The sequence below is a fragment of the Euwallacea fornicatus genome, chromosome 16 (assembly GCF_040115645.1).
Source record: "Euwallacea fornicatus isolate EFF26 chromosome 16, ASM4011564v1, whole genome shotgun sequence".
NCBI classification, from domain to species: domain Eukaryota; kingdom Metazoa; phylum Arthropoda; class Insecta; order Coleoptera; family Curculionidae; genus Euwallacea; species Euwallacea fornicatus.
The window spans coordinates 3,107,614-3,130,059 of record NC_089556.1 but is presented as its reverse complement, the minus strand read 5'-3'; the positions used below and the strand labels follow the sequence as shown (position 1 = coordinate 3,130,059).

Genomic DNA, 22,446 nt, shown 5'->3' with positions numbered 1-22,446 from the left:
CATCCGATTTTCGTTTGTTTACAAGTTATAGCGTAAATAAAATTAAAACATAGAATTTTAAAAAATTATAAATTTCATAAGAAATTCCATAAATTAACGTTTGAATATCATAGTAAATGTTCAAAAATATTGCCATTAACTTATAAACATTTTCGGCTTTGTCTATGAAGAGCATTCGTTGCGCTCCTGATTGCTTCATATCTTTCTTTAATAGCAGCTGCAGCATTTCTAATGCGTTGAATTAGTGCATCTTGAGTGTCCACTTTTACTGTATACACTTCAGTTTTAAATCAACCCCACAAACAATAGTCTAGTGGTGTGAGGTCTGGAGACCTTGGAGGCCAACTAATAGGGTCACCACGACCAATCCAACGTCCAGGAAAGGTACGTTTACGGTAAATAGAATCCTAGTTAAAAAATTTTATTTACGCTATAACTTGTAAACAAACGAAAATCGGATAACAACATTTGAGTTTTTTTACATTTATTTTTCATGTACAACACGCTCCTGAAGTTTGGCACGATCCTCCCGACTCACCCTGTATATGTTCCCAGATATCCCAAATTTTAGTTAATAACTATTATCTTCTAATTTTCCCAAAGACAGAATAACGGTTTAAATACGCAAGTCGTAAGATGAAGGAACAGATATGTTCTGAACATACTGTTAAATATACAAGATGGCTCAAGAAAGAGCACTAGGATTTTCCTTAGCCTTAAATCAACCCTCTAAATACTTTCACATTTTTGGATTTACCTTCAAATTTTTACATTTCGTGTACCCCGCCCTATTCTCAATTCCGCCTATTTTGGAAATATCCATGTTTGAAATATGAAACTTTTCGTTTTTAGTTATGCCAAAATGGTTTTTAAGGTAATTCGTAACACAAAAATTTACATCGGTCAAACAATTTTTTTCTTTATGCAAATGTGAAAATTTATATTTAGATCAAAAGATGGGAATATTTTTTAACTACAATCGGATCCATTTTACCCTCAATCAAACCAATTGGAAGTTATTACTGTCTAAATTGCAAGAAGTGCTACATTTCAAACTATCGATATTTCCAAAAATATGAAAAACGGAATAGATTTTACCATATGGAATAACCTTAGGGTTTAAAGGTCAGCCCAAACATTCGAAAATGCGTAGGGTTCAGATTTTTTTGAGTCACCCCGTATGTTTCAAGTGATGTTCAGTCGACACCTATGCCTGCATGATGACAGTATAGGCACGTTTTGACCCCTCGTTGAGTCCTCATCACTTGCTGCAAGAGCTTCGATGACGAACAGTAAAAAATATATCGCCATAATGGATTCTCCATGCATAGGGAAATTTAAGCGAATTTCCACTTTTGGAGTAGTTAAAGAACTCACGTTGGTTTCCTCAACATTTTCCCCATTGCCCCCACGAGCAAGCAAAAACCCTCTTTAAACAAAACATGTATATATTTTTCCAGGCATTTACACTTATAACAATCCCAACTCTTTATTTTCCAGAGCCGTGACCCCAGTGGGGGTCTTTAACCCAACTTTCACCACCATGTGGATGTTTGGCATGTCCTTCACGTCTCACATGAGCACGGAAGCCTTCGTGTTTGTCAGAATGATAGTCCACGTGTCTCTTGGTACCATCAGGTGAGTCAAGCCAATAGTGACCTTCGACATGGTCATGCTCGCGCTTCTCGTCCTGTTCCTTATGGTCATGGGTGTGGGGGTCGTGAACTCCATATTTGTAGTGGTAATGAGGAACGAACTGGTGAACGTTATTAGGAAATTTATCACGGTGAAGCGTTTAACTTACGTGATGTTCGTGGTGGTGATGGGCCAGGGCAGCACTTAGGGCTACAGCGAAGAAGGCGAGTACCTATAATAGGAAATGTTACATTTTGCTATTATTAAAGAAACGATTTAGAGCAGATACCATGAAGCTATTCATTGTGAATATATCGGTCGACAGTGCGTTACGTTCTGAACTGATTTGTGCACTCAAGAATATCACTTATATATATTTATGGACGAACTAAAAAGTTTGACGCCGAGGGCATTATCATTACCGAAACTGACGTATTTTGTTCTTTTGCAATAGCTAAGCTTTAAGTTCTTGTAATAATAGTAAGAACACCAGGTGATATTAATACAACCAGGATGGAAAGGCAAGTTCACAATCTAGGCGTCTCATCGAAACTCAAATGCATCAAAATTAGGAAACTTGAGATGATAAATAATCCATGAAATGATTCGAGGCAGATATCATCACAGTATCACTTAAGATCTATGAAATACCATCTTTGAATTTGTTTCCATGCTCAGAGAGACAATTACAAGGAAACTTTTGACAACTACTCTGAGATCCCCGTTTACAGTTATGTATTTGTACTGGAATATGATAATCTAACTAAATTACCCTAAAATTAGCTCAACTAGTTCGTCACGATACTTTATGTAAATTTAATCAGCAGTTCTCAATCTTTAATGTAAAAATTCCAAAAAAGAGTAAATACCTTCCACGCCAAAACTGATCTTTAATGTAAAAAAGACATGATTCATGATTAATCTAAATTATGATTTGACCTCAATGAGCCAGCAATTGTTGGTATTTGTTCGTAAATGAATACTTTTGCAATGGCAAGACAGGTTCATTCCTCGTCTACACAGTATTTTTCACGATTTTGATGGGTTTTTCAAGGCCTCTTTAAATACCCATGAAAACTAAAAAAGTCGCTAATGGGTTCAAATATGGTTAAAATTTCGGTACAATCATTACATATTATACGAGGTTTGCCCGGAAAGTTCGTGTAAAAATGAAACAAAAAATGTATTTAACATTTAATCAGGTAATTCAATTTCATCCCCTTCAAAATAATCTCCCTGAGACACAACACACTTGCATCATCTTCGTTTCCACTGCTGGAAAGCCTTTTAGAAGTCCTCTGTTTTGAGGTTTTTCAATTCCCTTGTATCAGCTTTGATGGCCTCCACATCACCCAGACGTCGCCCCCGAAGCACCATCTCGCATTTAGGAAATAGAAAAAAGTCACATGGTTTCAAATCTGGTGAGTAAAAGGGGGTAAAGTAAAAAAAAAGGGAAAAAGGGGAGGTGTTCCGTCGTTGAAATGGAATTTGAGGTCAAAAACTCATGCACAACTAGGGAAGTGTGTGCAGCGGCACTGTCGTGACGGAGAATCCGCCGCCTCCCTTGGGCCAAATTCGGTCGAATTCGAGCCAGACGAGCTTTGAGGCGTCTGAGGACATGAATATCGAAGTTTTCATTAACAGTCTGGTCTGGAAGTACGAATTCTTGGTAGATGATTTTCTGAAAATCGAAAAAAAAACATCAACATTATTTTGACATTCGATCTTGATTTTCACGACTTTTTCGTCCTTAGCTCTCCAGCTTGTTTCCTTTTCTTGATGTGTGATTTGAGTTCCACTTCAAATTTATAAGACCAAGACTCACCTCCGGTAATTACCCTATCGAGAAATTCACCACCCTTTTCAGCTTCCATCCAGTCTTCACAGCATGTCACCCTACACGCTTGTTGTTCTGGAGATGAAAGTTTTCCGGCAGTGGAAACGAAGATGGCGCAAGTGTATTGTGTCTCAGGAAAATTATTTCGAAGAGGAAAAACTGAATTACTTGATTAAATCTTAAATGAATTTTCTGTTTCAATTTTATACGAACTTTCCGCACCTCGTATCTACCCTTTTATACCTAACCGAACGACTAATTCTGAAGAAAAACTATAAAAGTGGCAACTTTGCGTTTAATGGCAGGCGATGTTTCATACTGCTTACTGTGACTTGGTACCCGCCGGGACAGCAAGATTTTCGACGAATGCACAGCGCAACGTTGCCAGAGTCTTTGGTTTTATCCCCAGAAACTGGATTTATGAAATTTATATTCATGACACTGTGACTGAAAGAAAGGAACGTCAGAATTGATTTTATGGGTAAACAAATATCTGCCAACGAAACTAGCTCAATATAATTATTCATTGAAATAATCTCATCATAATTTTCGCATTTATTCAGAGGCACTAGCTTTAGCTGATCTCAGATTTCCAGAAGAGGTTTGATCAAGAAATCAATAATGCTGATGTTTTTTCACTAAAATCCTTGAAAAATTACTTTCGCAAAGACAATTTTTGCCTAAAAGAGTGCATAATTGCAAAGCTCCTACAGAGCATTCCTTGTAAACAGAATTAATCAATCAATCAATAAAAAGTATGAAGGAAAAATAATGGCAACCCAAATATTCTCTGTGGTTTAGTCTCGTTAACGAATTTACCGCAGTCTTCCATTATCTTTGAGAGGCACCTCTAACTGTTTTTCTCTTCTCTGATACATTTAGCGACTTAATTGCTTGCCATGGCTTATTACATATGCATTGATTGCTTATATAAAACAGGTACATTAATAATAAAGCAATGCCGAAATATTAGCCACAAATATTTCTTTTTTCAATATGATCTTTATGAACGCATTATTAGGAAATGGCACATAACTCCTTTTTAAGTCATCCGTTAACTATATAAGTTATATTGTTGAGAGAAGGAGTCAGTTCACAATTGAACGCACTGCCGATCATATACTAACAGATTCAAGATGAACAGCTTCACGGTGAGTATATTTTTGAAAATCTGACATACCAAGTTATGTTATTTAAATCAATTCAGATTCTCGTTTTCTTCGCCGTGGTCTTCACCGCTGCTTTGGCTCACCATCATCACCACGTAAGATCATCCAAAACTCGCCCCCCAATTCCTTGACATTACAACTTGTTCGTTTATAGTTCGTCCCTCATTACCACTACAAATACGGTGTTCACGACCCTCACACCCATGATCACAAGGAACAAGATGAGAAGCGCCACCATGATCATGTTGAAGGTCACTACTGGCTGGACTCTCCCGATCATACTAAGAGGCACGTGGACTACCATTCGGATAAGCATGAGGGCTTCCGCGCCCATGTCAGACGCGAAGGGCACGCCAAACATCCTCATGGTGCCGAGAGTTGGGTGAAAGACCCTCATTGGGGACATGGTTCTGGGAAATAAAAACGGTTCTCTTGCTTCTGTATTAGTACAAATAATGAGAGGAATAAACCTTTGATTTGAATAATGTCTTTTGTTAACACGGGGTGAGATGTCATTGCCATCACAAGATCCAGATGGAGTTTATGAATGTAACATGCTGAATGGTCATTCTATTTAAGAAGATGGGTTTTGCGATCATTTTTTGGGGGCTCGCTTTAAAATCTTCAGAAAAGGAACGAAAATTTACTGGTTACAGCAAAACCCCTTTCACCTCTTAAATTCGGGGAGTCGATTGAATCCGTTGAAACAAATTCGAAACTTTGGCGTTTTGAATGGAATCATCAGAGAATTCCAAAATCCCCAACTTTTTGGACGTACAAGACATTTTGTTAAATGAGATTTTGGAACGTATCCGATGGTATTTTTCTATTGCTTGCATGCACAAGTTTGCAGAACTGCATGCGAAAATTATACTTCAGCTTCTACTTTTTTCTCAAAATAATTGAAATTTCTGCGTGAAAAATTAAACTTATGCTTGTACCGGGTGTCTCCAAAACATCCAACCCGTTGATATCTCGAAAACTATCACCAAACGAAATTGATCGAATGGGAATAAAGTGTGTCATTTTAGGTAATGTTGAGTCAGCACTATGCAAATTATTAAACTTTTTTTTTTAATTTATAGTAAAAAAAATGGCGGACTTGGTGCTTTTGCAAATCCAGCACGTATTCATCACATGATTGAATAAAGCCTATTTCCTGATCCTTGCAAACTTTCATATGTATTAATGTAATAGTATTTGAATTGTGGAACTCTTCCAAATTGGATGAGAATTTATCATTTCCATGAGAGCAGACATATTTTCTAGGCAGAAGGTTCCTGAATGTCTTTTATGGATCCGTTCTCTTAATGCCAAATGCCTCGATTCTCCTCCAAGGGACAATAAATATCAGGCAAGCACTACACGATGCAGACATATCTAAGTTCGAGAGCTTTCACTAAGTTCTAAACAATTTTTGTTTATGTCTTTTTGTTTCACAAGGATGCTTGTAAGTTTGAGATACTATTTTGTTTGCTCCAGATGCTCTATGCCCATCTCAAGAAACTGTGCCTTTAGAGGCAAAACTCTATCTCTTAAATGTTTTCTTTCGTATGAAACTTAAAGAATTGCATTTGTGAAGAACAGTTTTACCATTTTAGGAGCCTCGCAAAAACTGAAAACAATTACTTTTCGGACCTCCACGAAGCGGATTTAATTTCTTAACTAGTTTTGAATCGAAGGCAGTTGTCTTTATTTCGTAACTGATAGGGAGCAACTTGGGTAAGCTCAAATTTCAGTTCAATAATTTCTGCATCTTACACCAAACTCTGAAAAAATCATGAATGGAACTCATTAAGAAATGGCTCTTTGCCTAACTGGTGCCACATTGCGGGGCTTCGCCCCGCGGACCAGTAGAGCCCCTCTCGTTTCACAGAACTAAATAATTCTTAAGCGACTACATAAAAGGGCATTATTGGTGGATTGCGGTGAGCGCGCGGTCTTTAGTATGGAGTCCGTGATCTTTCTGCAAGTTTCTCATAATATTAAAATTCTCAAAATCCCCAAAAATTTGCCAAAATGCGAAGTCTAGCTTTGTTAAATAGTCCTATCGAGGAAAGTGGCCTGCCTTTCTGAAATGGGTTTTATGCAATTCTAATTGTTAAAATAACTGTTTGCATTAAAATTGTGGTTTTCAAACGACATAGTTGGCAACTAATTCGGTTAAAACTAGCTAAAGAATGATTGGCAAAAAGAAGATTACGAGTATCGATTCTTATGGCTGATTAAAAAGCAATAAGATTATGCGAGTATGTGCTTATCGACCGTATAACTTCCAAAGCCTATAATTGATTTCTTTTTGGCCTTATTTTATGTAAATTTTGTCACATTGTTACCTAAATATTTAAGTACATCGTTTTTGCCGAAATAGTTAGAATAGTGCAAAAGAGAGTAAGGGAAAGATATATAAGATTGGGAGATATGGGAGGAAAGTAGTTTGTAACTAACCAGTCGAAAATACAGTACGTATTCAAACATGAACTCCTTTGTAAGTTAATGAAACAATACCAACATGCACGACTTCTAGACTACGTCTAGAATCACTTTCTAAGAAATATACCTACTTTTAGGTACTATCTTTCCTTGTTACAGCAATTATTGGAGCTCTAGCTGATCCCCACCATCATCACCATCACCACCACCAAGTAAAGAACCGTCGAATCAATCCTGCATCCACTAATCTCAAACTTACTCCTAGGTACCTCACTACCACTTCAAATATGGAGTGCACGATCCTCATACCAAGGACCACAAGACCCATGAAGAATATCGTGATCATGATAAGGTTAAAGGTCACTACACAGTTCACGAACCCGACGGAACCAAACGGATAGTGGAATATGTCGCTGATAAACATGGGGGATTCAGGGCCACAGTAAGGCGCGAAGGACATGCCCACCATCCTGGACACCACCATCATGGCCATGGAGGTCACAGCTGGTTCGGAGTTATGCATTGGGGACATGGATCTGGTTAGATTGTTTGGTTTGAGTTTTAATAAAAATGTGACTGGTCGGTTTTGTTTTTATTGATAGGGAATGAGTGATAAGATCGCGAGTAGTTAGTTGTGTTAGATATTAAGGGCAAATACATAAAAGGAAATTGGGAGACTCTCGATAAGCTACCCCTATGGATACATCAATGTTAAATCCCGGGACCATAAATCCCTGGCTCTATGAAAACTGACTCTTGCAGTTATAAAAAATGGGGGAATTCTAAGAGCTCCATTATTCTATATTAAAGTCAGTGGTGTAGGATGCGTCTATTAGGAACTATAAGATTTCCTGTTTAATTTTCAACGACTATGCTCCTCTGACATTATGAAAAATTACTGGACGATTACTAAAATAAAAATGGTAGAACTTTGAGGACATCAAACCGGGTTAGTCATTAGTTATCTGGGAAAAATAAAATTTTTCAATATCTACTTTCTGAATTCTAATATTCCTAAAGTGGTTCCATTTACAGTTCAGAAACTCTGTCCTTCCTACATCTTACTTAGGGCCTATTTGCAGTTCAGGGACTACCTATGCTCCCCTTTAATTTTTAAAACCACAAGAGCCTTACAAAATCCCAATTACAACCAAATCTGAGGCGAAACGCACCTTTAAAAAAATACAGGAACGTTGTATTTACAATACCTTCAAAGGTGGATTTTTTTCTGCAATGCCTCAATCAATTTTAGAGTCAAGTAAAGAAAAAATAAGAATTGAAATTGATCTTCTGAGATGGTCTTCTGCAATCTGAGGCGACGAATGAAGAGAAAACTTCGGCTGTTATGTGTGAGTCTTTTGATTGCTCTCTTTTATAAGAAGTAGCATCGTCTTGTCCTACTCTGGTAGATGAACATCAGAGTTAAACCATTGGATAGAGATAGCTTACAATATATATAAAATTATTTATCCTAACTTGTGTATCCCAATTTTGCCAACGTAAACCAAACAACTAAGGGCTCAAATCTTCCACTCTTCTTCAAAGATATTTACCATTCCAGTTTCAATATCAATCCTACATAATTTGCTAATTTACCTCAGCTCCAACTACCTGTAAAATAAAAAATGTATCTAGTTTGCGAACATTTTTCCTCATTAACAAGCCAAATTGGTCGGCCTACCAATATATTACACCTTCATTTAAATACACAGACCTTAAGAGGTTTACTTTCATTTTCGCCAAATGTAGACCAAATTAAACATATCTTAATCGCATATTAATATTCATTTAATTGGGAAAAATATATACAATCAACACGAACAAACTTTATATCTCAAAACTTTATCGTCCGGATCCGTGCCCCCAATGCGTGACCCCCGCATAACTAGTCCCCCCAATTCCTCCTTGATAATGTCCGTGTTTACCATATACCGCAGGATGCTGGGCGTGGCCCACTCTTCTGACAACAGCGTGGAATCCCGAATGCGGCCCTGCGACGTACTCTACAATCCTTCGAGTACCATCAGGTTCCTTCAGGGAATAACCTCCTCGTACATGGTCGTGCTCCCGATATTCTTGTTGGGACTTCATGTCATCGCTATAGGGGTCGTTGACGCCATATTCGAATTGGTAATGAGGAACCGTCTGCAAGAGGACATTCTGGATCCAAAGCTTCAATATGTCACAAATGGGTACTTACATGGTAATCTGCCTGATGGCCTTGATCGTGACTCGAATGGAAGTACTGGGCCAGTACTGCGTTGGTTGCGACGAAGACAAACAGGAAGGCCTGAAACGGTAATATGTAAGTACTCTCGGAGTGGAGATTTTGTTTTTCTATTTACTTGCAAAGGGCTCATAATGCAGTGAAGGAGCTAAATGCTGACTGATGTCCACAGCACACGGGGTGTTTACTTTTATACTAAAAACTTGCCAAATCTCATGTGTATGTGCTAAAGCAAAAAAAGCCAAATTGAGATACTTAGTAAGACCACTTACATAACTTCATGTGTGCTAACAGTTATTATTTCAAGTTTCAAGCCTAAAAGGTTTACGCACTAGTGATCCAATCATTAGAGCTGTAAAATGACCTGTATAAAGGACAAAATGTCAATCAACACTAATATTTGCGTGATTTTCAATTAAGGCTCTGCGGAACAAATCACAATCGAAGGAAAAAACAGAATTTGCGTTGGAATTTGCGGCTTTTTGATTATATTTCATATATTTAGGCGAGAGAATATTCGTTTAAGATTTGGCCTAAAAACGTTATTAAAGCTTTTTCAGCGCAATCCAAGTGACGTATTTTAGGCAGAGGTGCTATATAATTTAACACAGCTTGAATCGTTTATTTGTCGGGTTTAGTCACTGTATAAATTAGAAAAAGAAAATTATTCGAGCTAAAAAAATTCACTTGGACTTTTCTCAAAATTAAAAATGTCCTTTAAACACAAATTTTTTACCCCACGTGGAAATTACCATTCACCCATTACCAATGGCAACTTACACATGCAAACGGCTTTTTCTATAGCTTAAATCGCTCCGAATGTTCTCTAGGAATAGAATATTTTAAATGCTGATTTGCTGAGTAATTGAGACATTTTTAGATCGCACTCCAATTTGAGTACATAGGTGACGGTATTTAAACGACCATGCGTCCTGCTAGAGATGAATTAGAGGAGATTTTTTACATTTTGATGGCCATGAATTCTCTCTGCAGATCTAATATGTTCGATCGCGATTTACTTGGTCATGGAGACGTTCTCAGATGGAGCACGACTCCCAGAGCAAAAGCTATAATTTCTCAACAATCGTGCTTCCAGCTAGAGATGAAATAGATTTTAAAATAAACAGGTCCAAATATTCCCTACACATTGTATAATTAAAAAACAAGTCACTGCAAGCCAGTAAAAAAAAACAAATCCGAAAGCACAAACGAAAACATGAAAAAGTTATAACTCCTGCTTCAGACGCCTAAGAACTAAGATTTTTTTCCTTTGAAAATTGATAAATAACACTCAACCTGTCCTAGAAAAAAATCGTATGTTTTTAAGGGAAATTAAGGCCTGATTGCGCAAATGAGGCTTAAGCCGTACTCGAGCGTTACCTGCTCACTTGCACCAGCTTGCTCCATGATATAAGAAATATTCAGGTAAACTTGCGAATGATCAATTCAACGATTAGAGGCACGTTTTGGGGGAGAAAGTCTTGGGGGATCCGAGGAGATAGAACTGCATGCTTTTAGTTAATTGAAACGAATTGAAGTTAGTTCAGATTTGCTCTGATCAAATTTTCCAAAAAACGTGGGGTAACCTTTCGAGATCAACGAGACGGATACACCATTCATTAAAATATAGAAGACGCTCGATAATGTAAATTGGTTCGAGCCAAGGGTGGTTCATATAATCGAAGTGCTTACATGAGCTTTACATACTGAACGATTTATTAAGGAAAGATTTAAAACATATATATATGTGTTAAACAAATGTTCTAATAGTGATAAGTATTTTAAAATAGAATAAAAATAATCTGCAATTTTAGTCTGCGTAAATTGGGGTTTAGCATTGCCTTACAAAGCGTGTAATTTACAAAGAACTATAATATCCGTGTATGATACTTCCTTTCTTTCAGCCCAATCTAAAGCTTCGTTAAAAACTTGTATAGTTTGCACGTCAGTTACTCCACTTCTAACTTCGATGAGAACGTCCTCATCGTCCTCATCATCTATAGCTTCCTCCTTACCAACATTATTCGACAGCTGATCTTGGTCCCTAAATTAATGTTAGGTGGAGTGGAAACAATGATGGGGTTCACTATGTTCAATAAATCAAGAACATCCAATAAGGAACTAACACAGACATCGACACTGGAACATCATCCTCATCTTGATCATTCGTACAAAAGAGATCATTCCAACGTTTTTAAATGGCTTCTCGCAGTATTACCTGTTGTACAGCCTCAGATATATTTCCAGGATTCGTTGATAAGACTTCAGAATTCTTTGAAAAGACAGAGGAAAGTATAAATTATCGGTAATATAGTTTGGTGAGTGTCATTACGTTCTGGTCCATGGGTTGAATTAATGGAGTTACATTGGTAAGCATGTAGAGTTGTGGACCAAAGTATGGAATATTTTTCGAAACAACATTTTCTCGGTGATCATTCTTGTTTTCGTCTTCAAAGTTTGTTGATAAGGTAAAGGTATGTTCCTAAATTACTCTATGTTTGGTTTAGGAATGTTGTTTTTAAAAAAGTCGTTGGTAAAAACAATTTTTTTGTTGAGCAAAAGTATGGAACACAGTGTAGTGTTGTTATTTGTAGGGGCATTATCAGTCATTCAGTGCGATTGTGTGGGGCAAATTCGAGACGGGAATGTGTCGAATCGAGATGAGGTGTAGAGAATTCTGCAGGAAGAATGGGTGAAGATTCCGATGTCCATTTGTGAAAATTTAATCGATTCTATATACCGTCGATGTCAGGCTGTTATCTACTCGAAGAGTTATGCCACAAAATATTAGTATATTTAGAATTTTATATTAATTATAATGGAATTTATGAAGTATTTCAATCTTTTGTCCAGCATAATTTATTATTATTTTTTTTTATATTTGTAAAAATGGCCTTATTCGTTTTTGTTTGCAATATCATTAAATGTATACATGAGTTTTTGTGTAATATATTTAATTTTTAATTATCAATTGTTTTGAAACTACGATAGATTTAAAATATTTCATGCGACCCATCCTCGTTTCTCAGTTGGTGCTCTGCAGGATGACTCGTTGCATTACCTAATAGTATCAACGTTTTTATCAGAAGTTTCTGTTTTTTTTCAGTAAATTTTTAACTACAAATTAAATGATCCTTAAATTGCGAATATGTAGAACAACAAATTCATCGTCCTACCTCGAGGACAAAGCGCTTGTGGAACCATTTCAGAGCTGTACTACCAACCATCCAAGTGGTTTTTTAACAGTCATAATCAACGGAGATATTAAAATTTTTAAATAAAAACTGTTTTTTTGCTCTTCCTATTATCATTGACTTTATTTCGTGCATCGTCAAGAACTATTTACGTCATCGAGCGTACACATTTTACATAATCGCGCGTTCCGCTTGACCTTTAACCTGTTCGCATTATCGCGTGTTTACGTTATCGAGTGCTTGCTGTATAATGCCTATACGTTTTTTTGCAAAGAGTAATATCGTCTCATTCCGTTTCTCATGGACAACCTTGAAGATGTTAATCAACTCAAACTTCATCTTTCATTCAATTATCCAATTTCATTGACCAAACTGACCCAAAACTGTCGCTACGCGAACGCTTCCCTCGATTCCGCAAAACCCACCCAAATACCGGACTTAAATACCAAAAAATCCGACCGCGCCCTAATTAAATCGCGTTGCCTTCATGAAAACACTGAGTCATTTTAGTGCGATTTTGACTCAAACTCTCCATCCGGTTAACGAAGTTCTGAAGGACTTTACTATCAAATTGGGGATAGATTTGATTCATTATTGTTCTATCAAGAAACGATATATATAAGCTGACACTGATTTGGTCTCAGTACTATTTCACCTCCTCGTTCTTGCACAATACCGTGAAAATTTGAATAGTGTTGGTTGGTGGTGCAATGTCGTTGCATTTGGTTAGTATGTTGATATGTGCGTTGGGTTGCGAGTGTTGTTTGGATTACAGTGATGACGATGGTCATTTTAATGGGACAAGCCCTTTAGAAAATCTTTTAAAACAACTACACCTTCGTCTTGACCGTTGCAACCGTTCACCTATCTATCGGTGTTATCGTCACTAAGATTTTGTCAATCAGAAGGTACTTTCTACCGTAAAATTCCTCAATATGTTTATTTCTAAAGCGAAATTTCCTTCCTTCTTATGTGTGAAGTAGATTTCCACAGATCAGTAACACAACGATTGATCAACTCAATCGATATTATTTTTATTATTTCACTGATACTTTTTTTTATTTATTTATCTTACAATTTTCCTTTGCCCAAGACTAAATTTTAAAATGTTCGGGATTTAAAAAGACCAACAACTACGCCATAGTTAAGCTTCAAGAAGACACGAACGCCGAGTTTTCCGTCGATTTTTGCCCTTGCAGATTCTTTTTTACCACGCCTCTGGTCTATCATTAATTTCGAAATTTTCGAATTTGTAAAGAAAATTTTTGGCAAAAGAAATACCTAAAAGGCATTAGCATAATAGCCGTTTGTTGTCGAATTAATTTCAGATCTGAAGGATTGCGGACACAGTTGTGAGCTAAAGAGCCTCAGAAAGGATATAATCGGTGCAGTGATTCGCCAAGAGAAATAAGTTTTTAAAAAATACAGTTATTTTACATTATATTTCTCAATATATTGATCTGACCGGCTCTCAGTATCTTAAATTTTACTTTGAAATTTTAGAATTTATGGCGAAAACTTGCGCTAAAGAAGTATATAAAAGTCATGGGCGTAGTATGAATATCAGAAACGCTAGAAAAATATTCAAAAAATTTGCGTTTTTATGAGTTTCTATGTAACAAGCAGAATGACCGTGAAGCAGATTTGATTGCAGTTTATTACTTACTGCATAGTCATCGTATCTACTCCGACATACACGCTAAAAATCTCACACTTAAGCTATTTCTTGCAAGAAAATCTTCTACTCAATCTGACCACAGATTTAAGTAAAACTGCGAGAATAAAAACACCAGTTGTACAAATTAAATGAGGCTAATTTTTCTCTTTATGAGTACAAATTACTTAAATGTGCTTTGTTCAATTTCACACAAAACCAACATAATCACCATTTTCCAGATCACTTTGCTCACCTTTGGAGCCCTTCAAGCCTACGCTTCTGTCCTGGTTCCAGGCTATGAACTCGGTTCCCTGTACTCGGGCTATGGAGGCGGATATGCCCAAAAATATAACAACTATGTAAGTTCATATAGTCTTCCCGAATAAAATAAACACAGAATTCTATGCAGAAATCCTATGCCTTTGAATACGGAGTATCAGATCCACACACCGGGGACCATAAAAACCAATGGGAAACCAAGGACAAAGATGGTACCGTAAGAGGCAGCTACAGTCTTTTGGAACCCGATGGTTCTACCAGGACTGTAGACTACATTGCTGATGATCATGGCTTCAGAGCTGTTGTAAAGAAAGTTGGACATCACGGAGTGAGCGTGGAGGTTCATGGCGGAGCCGAACATGATACGAATCAGGTAAAATTATTAACAAAAAAAATCCTGGAAGATCCACAACTAATTTCCCAATTTAGATCGCAGCGACGGTCCCAGCAGCTCCTTTACCCCCTCAACCAATAATCGAGGAACCAGTGTCGTTCAAAAGTTACGACGGAGGTTATGAACATTATTCCAACCTCAAGCCTGTAGTTGCAGATGTCTACACTAAACCAGTAGAATATATCCACGCCCCTAAGGTCGATCTTCTGATCAACGTTCCAGAGCACCAAGAGCAATACCTCAACTCTTATCCAGAACACCTTCCGATTTACCATAAAGGAGTAACTTTGCCTGAAGAGTACTGGAGCCAGGAATATCTGCAACCTGAATACCAAGCTGCTCAATACGTTCTTCCAGAATATAAAGCACCTCTAGAGGTGTCCGGACCTCTAGAGGTATCCGGACCTCTAGAGGTGTCCGCACCTCTGCCAGTGTACAAAGAGTACCAACCTCAAATAGTAAGCCATGCATTTGGAGCCCCTAAGGCTTTCTCCTACGTTCAGGATCAGAGATACAATACCCCTAAAGGGAGTGCGGTTCTGGATCATTCCGGGTATTATTCTGGATGGCAGTCAAGGCCGCTTCAATATAACCTGAAAGTAGCTTATTAAGACAGGAAATTGCTGCTGTAATGTAAATAATGCATTATGAAATAATAGGACTGAGTGATTCTATATGTAACTAATCGTTAAGTAAATTATTGATTATTAAACGTTTCATTTCTCCTGTCCCGCATAATGAAATTAACAGAATGTGACACCAATACGGAAGACCAACTGACTTGTTTGATTTTTTTTTTTTTTTTTTGGGGGAATTTTCGTACTTAAATTCCACTCGTCATTCGACCTTTCTCTTTTGGATAGCACCCAAGAAAAAATGACACAAATTGGATAATTCCATTCTCTGATCACAATACTCATTACAGCCCGCAAACAATGCATTGTAACCATAATCAATTAGCTTTACATTATGCTCATAAAATAGTTTTTCTACGGAAATTCATTGAAGTCACGATCGTGAACAAAACCTAATTATTCTGAGGTTAAGGATGGGCATTAGAGCGGAGATTGTACTTGATCATTTTTGATCCTAATTAAGAGCACTTAAGCAGTCAGTGCTTCGCAACTGAACTAGCTCTTTTTCGACCCAAATTTCATAATATATTCCAAATTAAAACGGAATTAAATAATACCAAATATAAATTACGTTTGGCACGACAGGCCCAGAATGGTCAAGAAAGTCAAGGTGACCACTGGTTGCCCTGAAAACACTCTCTTGTACGATAAGTCTATTCAATATTGTGGGGAATTATCGGTGGGTACTTATATTGCAATGGTACCTAAGAAACCGTTTCATGCATCAAGACGTATTTTTTTCCATTCTTGAGATTACATAGATATAAAATACGGGTTCCTGTTCCTATACTTAAATATATCGAATTTCAGTACAAAACAAAAACAAATTTTGGGCACCTATAACGGCACCTAACAGACTATTTCACGGTCGTTTTAATTATAGACCGCAAGTAGTACTCTTAGTGGAACCTTTTAACACCTCGGTAGGTTGACTGTGAGGTTCCAAAGGGAGGCTTTAATTACTGTTATTTCGATTGTGCCTTCTAGTGCCAGCCAGAGTAAATCTGTTTTTATTCTTTTGCTCTTCTTTTCAGTCTGTTATTCACCTTCATAACTATTGAATCGAAGGCTCTGCACTGCAATTGAAAACCGACGTATATGAACCCAGTTAAAATTCCTATAGAAGCAAGGTATAAAGGTAAGTAAAAATCAGTGGCGTCTCATAGGTAATTGCTAGTTAACTCTAGGCAATGGGTTGAAGAAATGAAAAACACGGGAGGCAGGTCCATTTTCATATTACCCAAAATAACAGGGGCCTAAGGAAACGTCCTCGCTGTACCTCTGAGATTGTGAGTAACTGGTTACCCACTGATATCGTTTTTGAGAAGGTATTGAGGCAAAAAATGTGTTATGAGCGGTGTACAGAAGGCATGCAGTAGTCATATTTTTAATGGCATCACCAGTAAAGAAAAATTTCGTTTCACGTTTATATGAGAGATCCGACCCAGTTACGGGTTCTTCAGAAATGGCTTTCAGAGTACGGCAATGAGTAAAAATCACTGGCGTTGCATATATGCATATAGCCCTTAAACGGTGACCTATAAATTAAAAAAAAAAATGGTGTGACTAGAAGGCTATCATGGTATGCCCCTGATCTTTTAAAAAATCAACCTAAAAACGTAAATTTTTTTCGCTGACGTAGCATATTTGATAAGAGCTCGAAGATATACACTAATTGGTTTAAAACGGAATGAAGATCTTTTCCGAGGTACCACCTCAGCCCGCTCATCTAAAATTCCGCTGTTTTTTTAAGTAATAAAATAGCAAATCCGGGATCCTCTAAAGCACCCGTCAAGGCACATAAACTAGTAAAGAAAAACAGTGGCGCATCCTGATTACAAATGCATTAAATAATTCATTATTGATCCATTAATATTAATAATAAACCGTTACTTTGTCACTCTTAAAGACCTCTGATAGTACACCCCCAAATACGTTTGCTCTACATCGTCATACGCTCTATTAGGCCCATGTTCTCTTATTTGGACTTTTTAGATCCTCAACCCCCTTAACCTAAACACTTCTTTTGTATCTTGGATGTACGAATGGATGGCTAAGTATTATCATTGGGAAATTTTATCTCATTTGGTGATAGCCTCCGTGTATCAAAGTTTAACCTTTTCACAAGGAACAGATCTCCTGATGACTAAAATCCACATATTAAAGTGCATGAACATTTATGAAGTTGTAGTTTAATTACTACAGAAGATAATTTTATGGGTGTTTTAACATAGTTATGGCGTGTTCTCAGAATAAGACAAATCTACAGGAAACAAGATTACAATTTATTCTTTCTTAATACTAACAAAACAGAAAAAATCGAAGTCCTGCCTAATTTTATGATGCAAATGCACTATTTCATGCCTATTTGCTACAACTTATATTGCACGATTACTTAACAACATTTGCTGGTTATTAAACAGTTTGATATAAAAGCGAACACCACCGCCACAAAAATCAGTTCACTTTTAACCATTTTATCTCTAAACATGAACACCTTTACTGTAAGTTGAAAATCACCCTCATCTAGCCGCAACAACACTAATACAAGAACGAATTTTTAGTTCCTGCTATATGTATCCCTTGCAATCGCTACTGCTCTGGCCTTCCCCAACCATGGGCACCACGGTCACCATGGCCACCACGGCCACCATGGGCACCACGGGCACCATGGACACCATGGCGGCGACCACTTCGTAAGTGTACCTAAAATTGACCCCCTGCAAGCAAAGAGAAACAAGTAGAGTTGAATCCCTTTTACGACTGTTTTAACTAACTTGAGTTCCATTTAACTCATAGTTAACGTTAGTTAAATATTCCAACTAGAAATGCTAGATTCCACAGAGAATTCCAGGGAGTTTTGGCGTCAAATTGCAACCTTAATAATTCAGCTTTCAAGGCCGTTTGGTTTAGCTTCAGTTAGGCTTAACTGAGGGTTAACGATGCTAAAGTTCACGTAACAATTCTTCGTCAGGCGGAAGCGAACTACCACTTCGAATACGGAGTTCATGACCCCCATAGTAAAGACCACAAATCCCAAGAAGAGCACCGCAAGCACGATGACGTCAAGGGTAGTTACTCCCTTCACGAACCCGATGGTACCATAAGGGTCGTAGAATACACCTCTGGTAAAAAAGACGGATTCCAGGCCGTGGTGAAACGTGAAGGGCACGCCAAGCACCCTGCTGTTTATGGAGACAAAAAACATCACGGCGAAGGAGGAACTAGCTATGTGGGAGTCACCCACTGGGGGCACGGGTCTGGGAGATAACCAAAGATTAGGTTTAAGTCAAATATGGCTGTTAATTTTTTTAAATAAAATTGTGGTTGGTTAAGTTGGCTTGTGAAATATTGCACACACACGCGCACAAAACAGTTAGGCATAATTTTCACATCGTGAGGCAAACGACCCGACCATTAACAGAGACACCCATCTTTGATAAAAAATTAACCCGCCAACAAAACGATATGATTTGGCTTCACAAGCGTATCAAAATTTGACGAACATTTAGATTACGGTCCTCATAATGGCTTTATGATCATTACAATGAACATCACTGCTTTGGTACCAATTCCAAAAATCTCCGAGGTCATTTGTTTCTACTTAGACCTATTTAATCCCTTTCCTTCACCTTCAACACGCGCAGCGTGTCATTTTTAGCTCGTTAAGGGTTATCATGCATTATGGGGTATTTTTTCTCACGGTCGGGCGTTTAATGCAATTATATCTCACAACTCTAGAGTCCACGTGCATTTGTTCCAGAAGAATTTCTAAAATGTCGCTGTCTATAACCAGGTGTAATTATCGACATGGTCTCGCATGTTCGACCCGCGTGCAAAACGTAATTCCATTCAAAACTAAGAATGTCCTTTAGGCTACTCGAGAGTCACAAACATTTTCGTAACAATAATAGTAAGAAGCCAAATCGCATTACCGAAATTATCCTCGAAAGTCTTTCAATTTGGAAATTAGTTTATCTTTAGGGCACCTCTAGTTCGCCAATACGACTACCCTCGACACGCAACTTATGCCTTTTGGCTTCGGCTTTACAATTTTCTTAGGTAGAAAGATAATATTTCGGATAGGCAGGTAAAATACCCTTTATTATCATTATGTGAGTTTGTGTTTGGATGTTATTGGAAATTATTAATTGTTCTATGATTTAAAACATATTTTCAGTAAAATTTTAAAAATATCACACAAATTCCTAAGGAACTTTCTCAAGTGTTAATCCTTAGCGATTGGAGATGCAAGTTAAGATATCGTTGCATTTGAGTTATTGGGTCCCTGATTTTTTCATGGGCCAATTAGAGAAATAACGAAGTTGTTGCTTGCTACGGTGCCAATCCGGATAAAGACAACTTACATAGAAAAATAAAAACGTTTGAGCAAAGCACTGCGGATAAAACCTCGCTCCAAAATCCTTAATCAACCAGAGAACAAATTTCCCCTCTGCTTCAGTCTCAGTTTTTGAGGTGTTCCTCACTTTCGACGAGAAATCGAAGAACATCTCTGAAGCTAATTCTCCCACGGTTTATTCGGACTTTCTTCCAAAAATCCTCCAAAACAGAGTCAATTCCATCTCATCTCCAAAATATGTGCAAAGCGTAGTTAATTATTTTTCATGACAAAATGGAGAGTTTTGGCCGTTTCTCTTAAATTTTCAACTTGATCGGCAAATTCCCACGAGAGGTTCCAATTTTGCATTACTCTCATCGTCTGTTTGATGTTGCCTTCACTTTCATTGGTTGATCAAATACTGTTTTGTTGTTTTTTGATGTAAAAATGTAGAAATCGAACTTCGAAAAACTTTGGTGAGAGCAGAAGTGTTTTCAAGCGGCTTTTTCCAGAGTTTATCAACTTTCATATTTTCATAGAACTTGCAATTTTTGAAACTTCTTTTGAGTGCCGTAGTACCGTTAAGAGCTTCTAAAAACCCTCATTCTTCCTCTTTTATATATAAGGTGCGAGGTTAAACCACTATGCAAGAGTAAATTTAGAAAAGGAAATGGGTTCGCATTCAGTTTAGACTCCTTTAAAGTGCTCAAAATTTTTTGGCTAGATTGGTACCATTTCGCAAAAGCACTGCTCACTTCTTGTACCTGAGACGCAAGATTTTGGTTCTCTTCTCCTCTTTTTTCTCTTTGCTCTTTTATAAACACGTAAACTTTGGGTTCAACGAATGTCCCCCTAGGGGACGTATTTCGAGTATTTGAAATTCTTAAACCCTTTCGGCTCATGCCAGAACGATTACTCCACGTCATTATTTAAAGGAATGATACGCTTTCGACAAAAAAATATTCCACTGAAATTGTCATAATTTAGGCGCAATTTGGGCTGCTTATTATGCCGAAGATAAGATTTCGTGTTGCTATGGCCAATGTGGAACTTAGAAAATACCTTAAGAATAAACCTTAAGCCGGGAGATTTTAATGCCAGGTCACTGACAAGATAAAGTTCATCAAATGAAGCGAGTTTTAATTATTTATTGCCTGCAAAAATGGGTGTAACCGAAGCCTATGAGGTAACTAGTCTTTTAACTTTGTAGAATTGGAAAGTTCCGAAATGGGGGTTGCATGACTTGCTTTTTCACCGCCGATAGATGGAAGTGTTGTTAAGAAGCGGATGTGTGAATTTTTTTATTCTTCTAAACTTTTTTTTCTGCTAACAAAAGAAAACTATTTCCCACCGAATGTTTGAATTCACAACAACAATTAGAGAAATATCTCTGCAAGCAAAACAGTCATACCGTGTACCTGCCGATATTATTATTCGCACAAATTACTGCTTTGCACACATGTCAATCCCGTGAGCGGTAAAACAATCAAAATGCATACAAAGTCCCCTAAAAATAATGGCAAGACCGAGCCGAAAGTCTCAATGCACCCCATAACAATTACCCTCGGATGATTGGCCGTAAGTACCGGCCGAAAAAGGTGCCCTTTGATTGGTCGAAGGGCACGCGCTAATAGGGCGGAACTCCCCGTCAAAGAACCCATCGCCCCTATATAAGCCGGAAAGGTAGACCACTCGTGTTTAAATCCACCTGACGACCCTTAGTGCACAGGTCTTCTTCAGCTTTCTTCTTCGATCTTACGCGAGATTTTGATTTTTTTACCTGCCGGAGTGAACCGCGAATTAGTGCGAAAGAAGATGGAAAACCCAGAACATTACTCCGCTTGCTTGTACTTTCCTGCAGCCGCTCCTGAAATCTTGCCTCAGGACTGTTGGAGTTCATCTCCCGCTCCAAGTTACGACAGCCTGAGTGACGAAGGTTTTCCGCAAGTTTCCAGCCCTGGCAGATCGGGAGTAAGAGGGAAAGTGTCTCCTCAGGTGCAGAGAAGGAGGCGATTGGCAGCCAATGCAAGAGAAAGAAGGAGGATGCAGAACCTCAATCAAGCATTCGATCGTTTGAGGACGTTTCTGCCGCAACTTGGGCAAGATAGACAACTCAGCAAATTCGAAACCCTTCAGATGGCACAGACTTACATTTCAGCCCTTTATGATCTTCTAGATACTCCTGGATCAAGATAAGTTTAGCTAGTATTGATTTAAAGTAACCAGTAACCACCTACGTGTTTATAGATATTAAAAGCCAAAGAAATTACTTATTTTACTTTAGCCCTTAGCTTTAAGTTCAGTTGTATATCAAGTGGTTGTCCTTATTTTTTTCCGCCCATGTTAATTAAGTTTTAATTGTTATGCTTACTTTAGTCGATAAGTGTTATCTAGATATTTAGGATACGTTTAAGTATGTAATTGCCATTCCTGCGATAGCAACGGGCAGTATTTTAACCTTTTAATCCCTTGTGTAGTAACTTATGAAAATTTGTAAATATGTTACAGCATAGTGCCAAATCTTGTGTCATATATGGAAGCTAGTGAGATAAGTTTAATTTAAATAAATTTTTTAATTAAATTGCTGTTTTGTTTCATGAAGACTGGAAATATTCCCAGGGCGAAAATCTTGGGAAATATAGATGTT

At 37.6% G+C, this 22,446-nt stretch overlaps 7 protein-coding genes across 7 annotated transcripts; 5 read left to right on the top strand and 2 right to left on the bottom strand.

The window, feature by feature from the left end:
• Window positions 1-1,436: 1,436 nt before the first annotated feature.
• LOC136343990 (cuticle protein 19-like) lies at window positions 1,437-1,972 on the bottom strand. The gene is made up of 3 exons (XM_066291019.1): window positions 1,925-1,972; window positions 1,805-1,867; window positions 1,437-1,756 (listed from the first exon to the last, which is right to left on the bottom strand). Exons 1-3 carry the CDS (start codon window positions 1,937-1,939, stop codon window positions 1,490-1,492), a joined length of 345 nt encoding a protein of 114 aa, XP_066147116.1. The 5' UTR covers window positions 1,940-1,972; the 3' UTR covers window positions 1,437-1,489.
• Window positions 1,973-4,553: 2,581 nt separating this feature from the next.
• LOC136343991 (cuticle protein 19-like) lies at window positions 4,554-5,126 on the top strand. The gene is made up of 3 exons (XM_066291020.1): window positions 4,554-4,623; window positions 4,680-4,736; window positions 4,796-5,126. Exons 1-3 carry the CDS (start codon window positions 4,609-4,611, stop codon window positions 5,060-5,062), a joined length of 339 nt encoding a protein of 112 aa, XP_066147117.1. The 5' UTR covers window positions 4,554-4,608; the 3' UTR covers window positions 5,063-5,126.
• Window positions 5,127-7,090: 1,964 nt separating this feature from the next.
• On the top strand, window positions 7,091-7,929 carry LOC136343989 (adult-specific cuticular protein ACP-20-like). The gene is made up of 4 exons (XM_066291018.1): window positions 7,091-7,129; window positions 7,212-7,286; window positions 7,340-7,613; window positions 7,677-7,929. Exons 1-4 carry the CDS (start codon window positions 7,118-7,120, stop codon window positions 7,685-7,687), a joined length of 372 nt encoding a protein of 123 aa, XP_066147115.1. The 5' UTR covers window positions 7,091-7,117; the 3' UTR covers window positions 7,688-7,929.
• Window positions 7,930-8,846: 917 nt separating this feature from the next.
• LOC136343988 (adult-specific cuticular protein ACP-20-like) lies at window positions 8,847-9,517 on the bottom strand. The gene is made up of 3 exons (XM_066291017.1): window positions 9,420-9,517; window positions 9,275-9,364; window positions 8,847-9,219 (listed from the first exon to the last, which is right to left on the bottom strand). Exons 1-3 carry the CDS (start codon window positions 9,432-9,434, stop codon window positions 8,917-8,919), a joined length of 408 nt encoding a protein of 135 aa, XP_066147114.1. The 5' UTR covers window positions 9,435-9,517; the 3' UTR covers window positions 8,847-8,916.
• A 3,559-nt stretch (window positions 9,518-13,076) lies between these two features.
• On the top strand, window positions 13,077-15,552 carry LOC136343849 (uncharacterized). The gene is made up of 4 exons (XM_066290805.1): window positions 13,077-13,220; window positions 14,392-14,511; window positions 14,562-14,804; window positions 14,861-15,552. Exons 1-4 carry the CDS (start codon window positions 13,206-13,208, stop codon window positions 15,434-15,436), a joined length of 954 nt encoding a protein of 317 aa, XP_066146902.1. The 5' UTR covers window positions 13,077-13,205; the 3' UTR covers window positions 15,437-15,552.
• Window positions 15,553-17,911: 2,359 nt separating this feature from the next.
• Window positions 17,912-18,795, top strand: LOC136344112 (adult-specific cuticular protein ACP-20-like). Its single transcript, XM_066291244.1, has 3 exons — window positions 17,912-17,964; window positions 18,025-18,156; window positions 18,435-18,795. The coding sequence occupies exons 1-3, from the start codon at window positions 17,950-17,952 to the stop codon at window positions 18,729-18,731; spliced, it is 444 nt and encodes a 147-aa protein (XP_066147341.1). The 5' UTR covers window positions 17,912-17,949; the 3' UTR covers window positions 18,732-18,795.
• A 2,720-nt stretch (window positions 18,796-21,515) lies between these two features.
• On the top strand, window positions 21,516-22,380 carry LOC136344115 (protein atonal-like). The gene has a single exon (XM_066291247.1). It carries the CDS (start codon window positions 21,615-21,617, stop codon window positions 21,993-21,995), a length of 381 nt encoding a protein of 126 aa, XP_066147344.1. The 5' UTR covers window positions 21,516-21,614; the 3' UTR covers window positions 21,996-22,380.
• The last annotated feature ends 66 nt before the right edge of the window (window positions 22,381-22,446 follow it).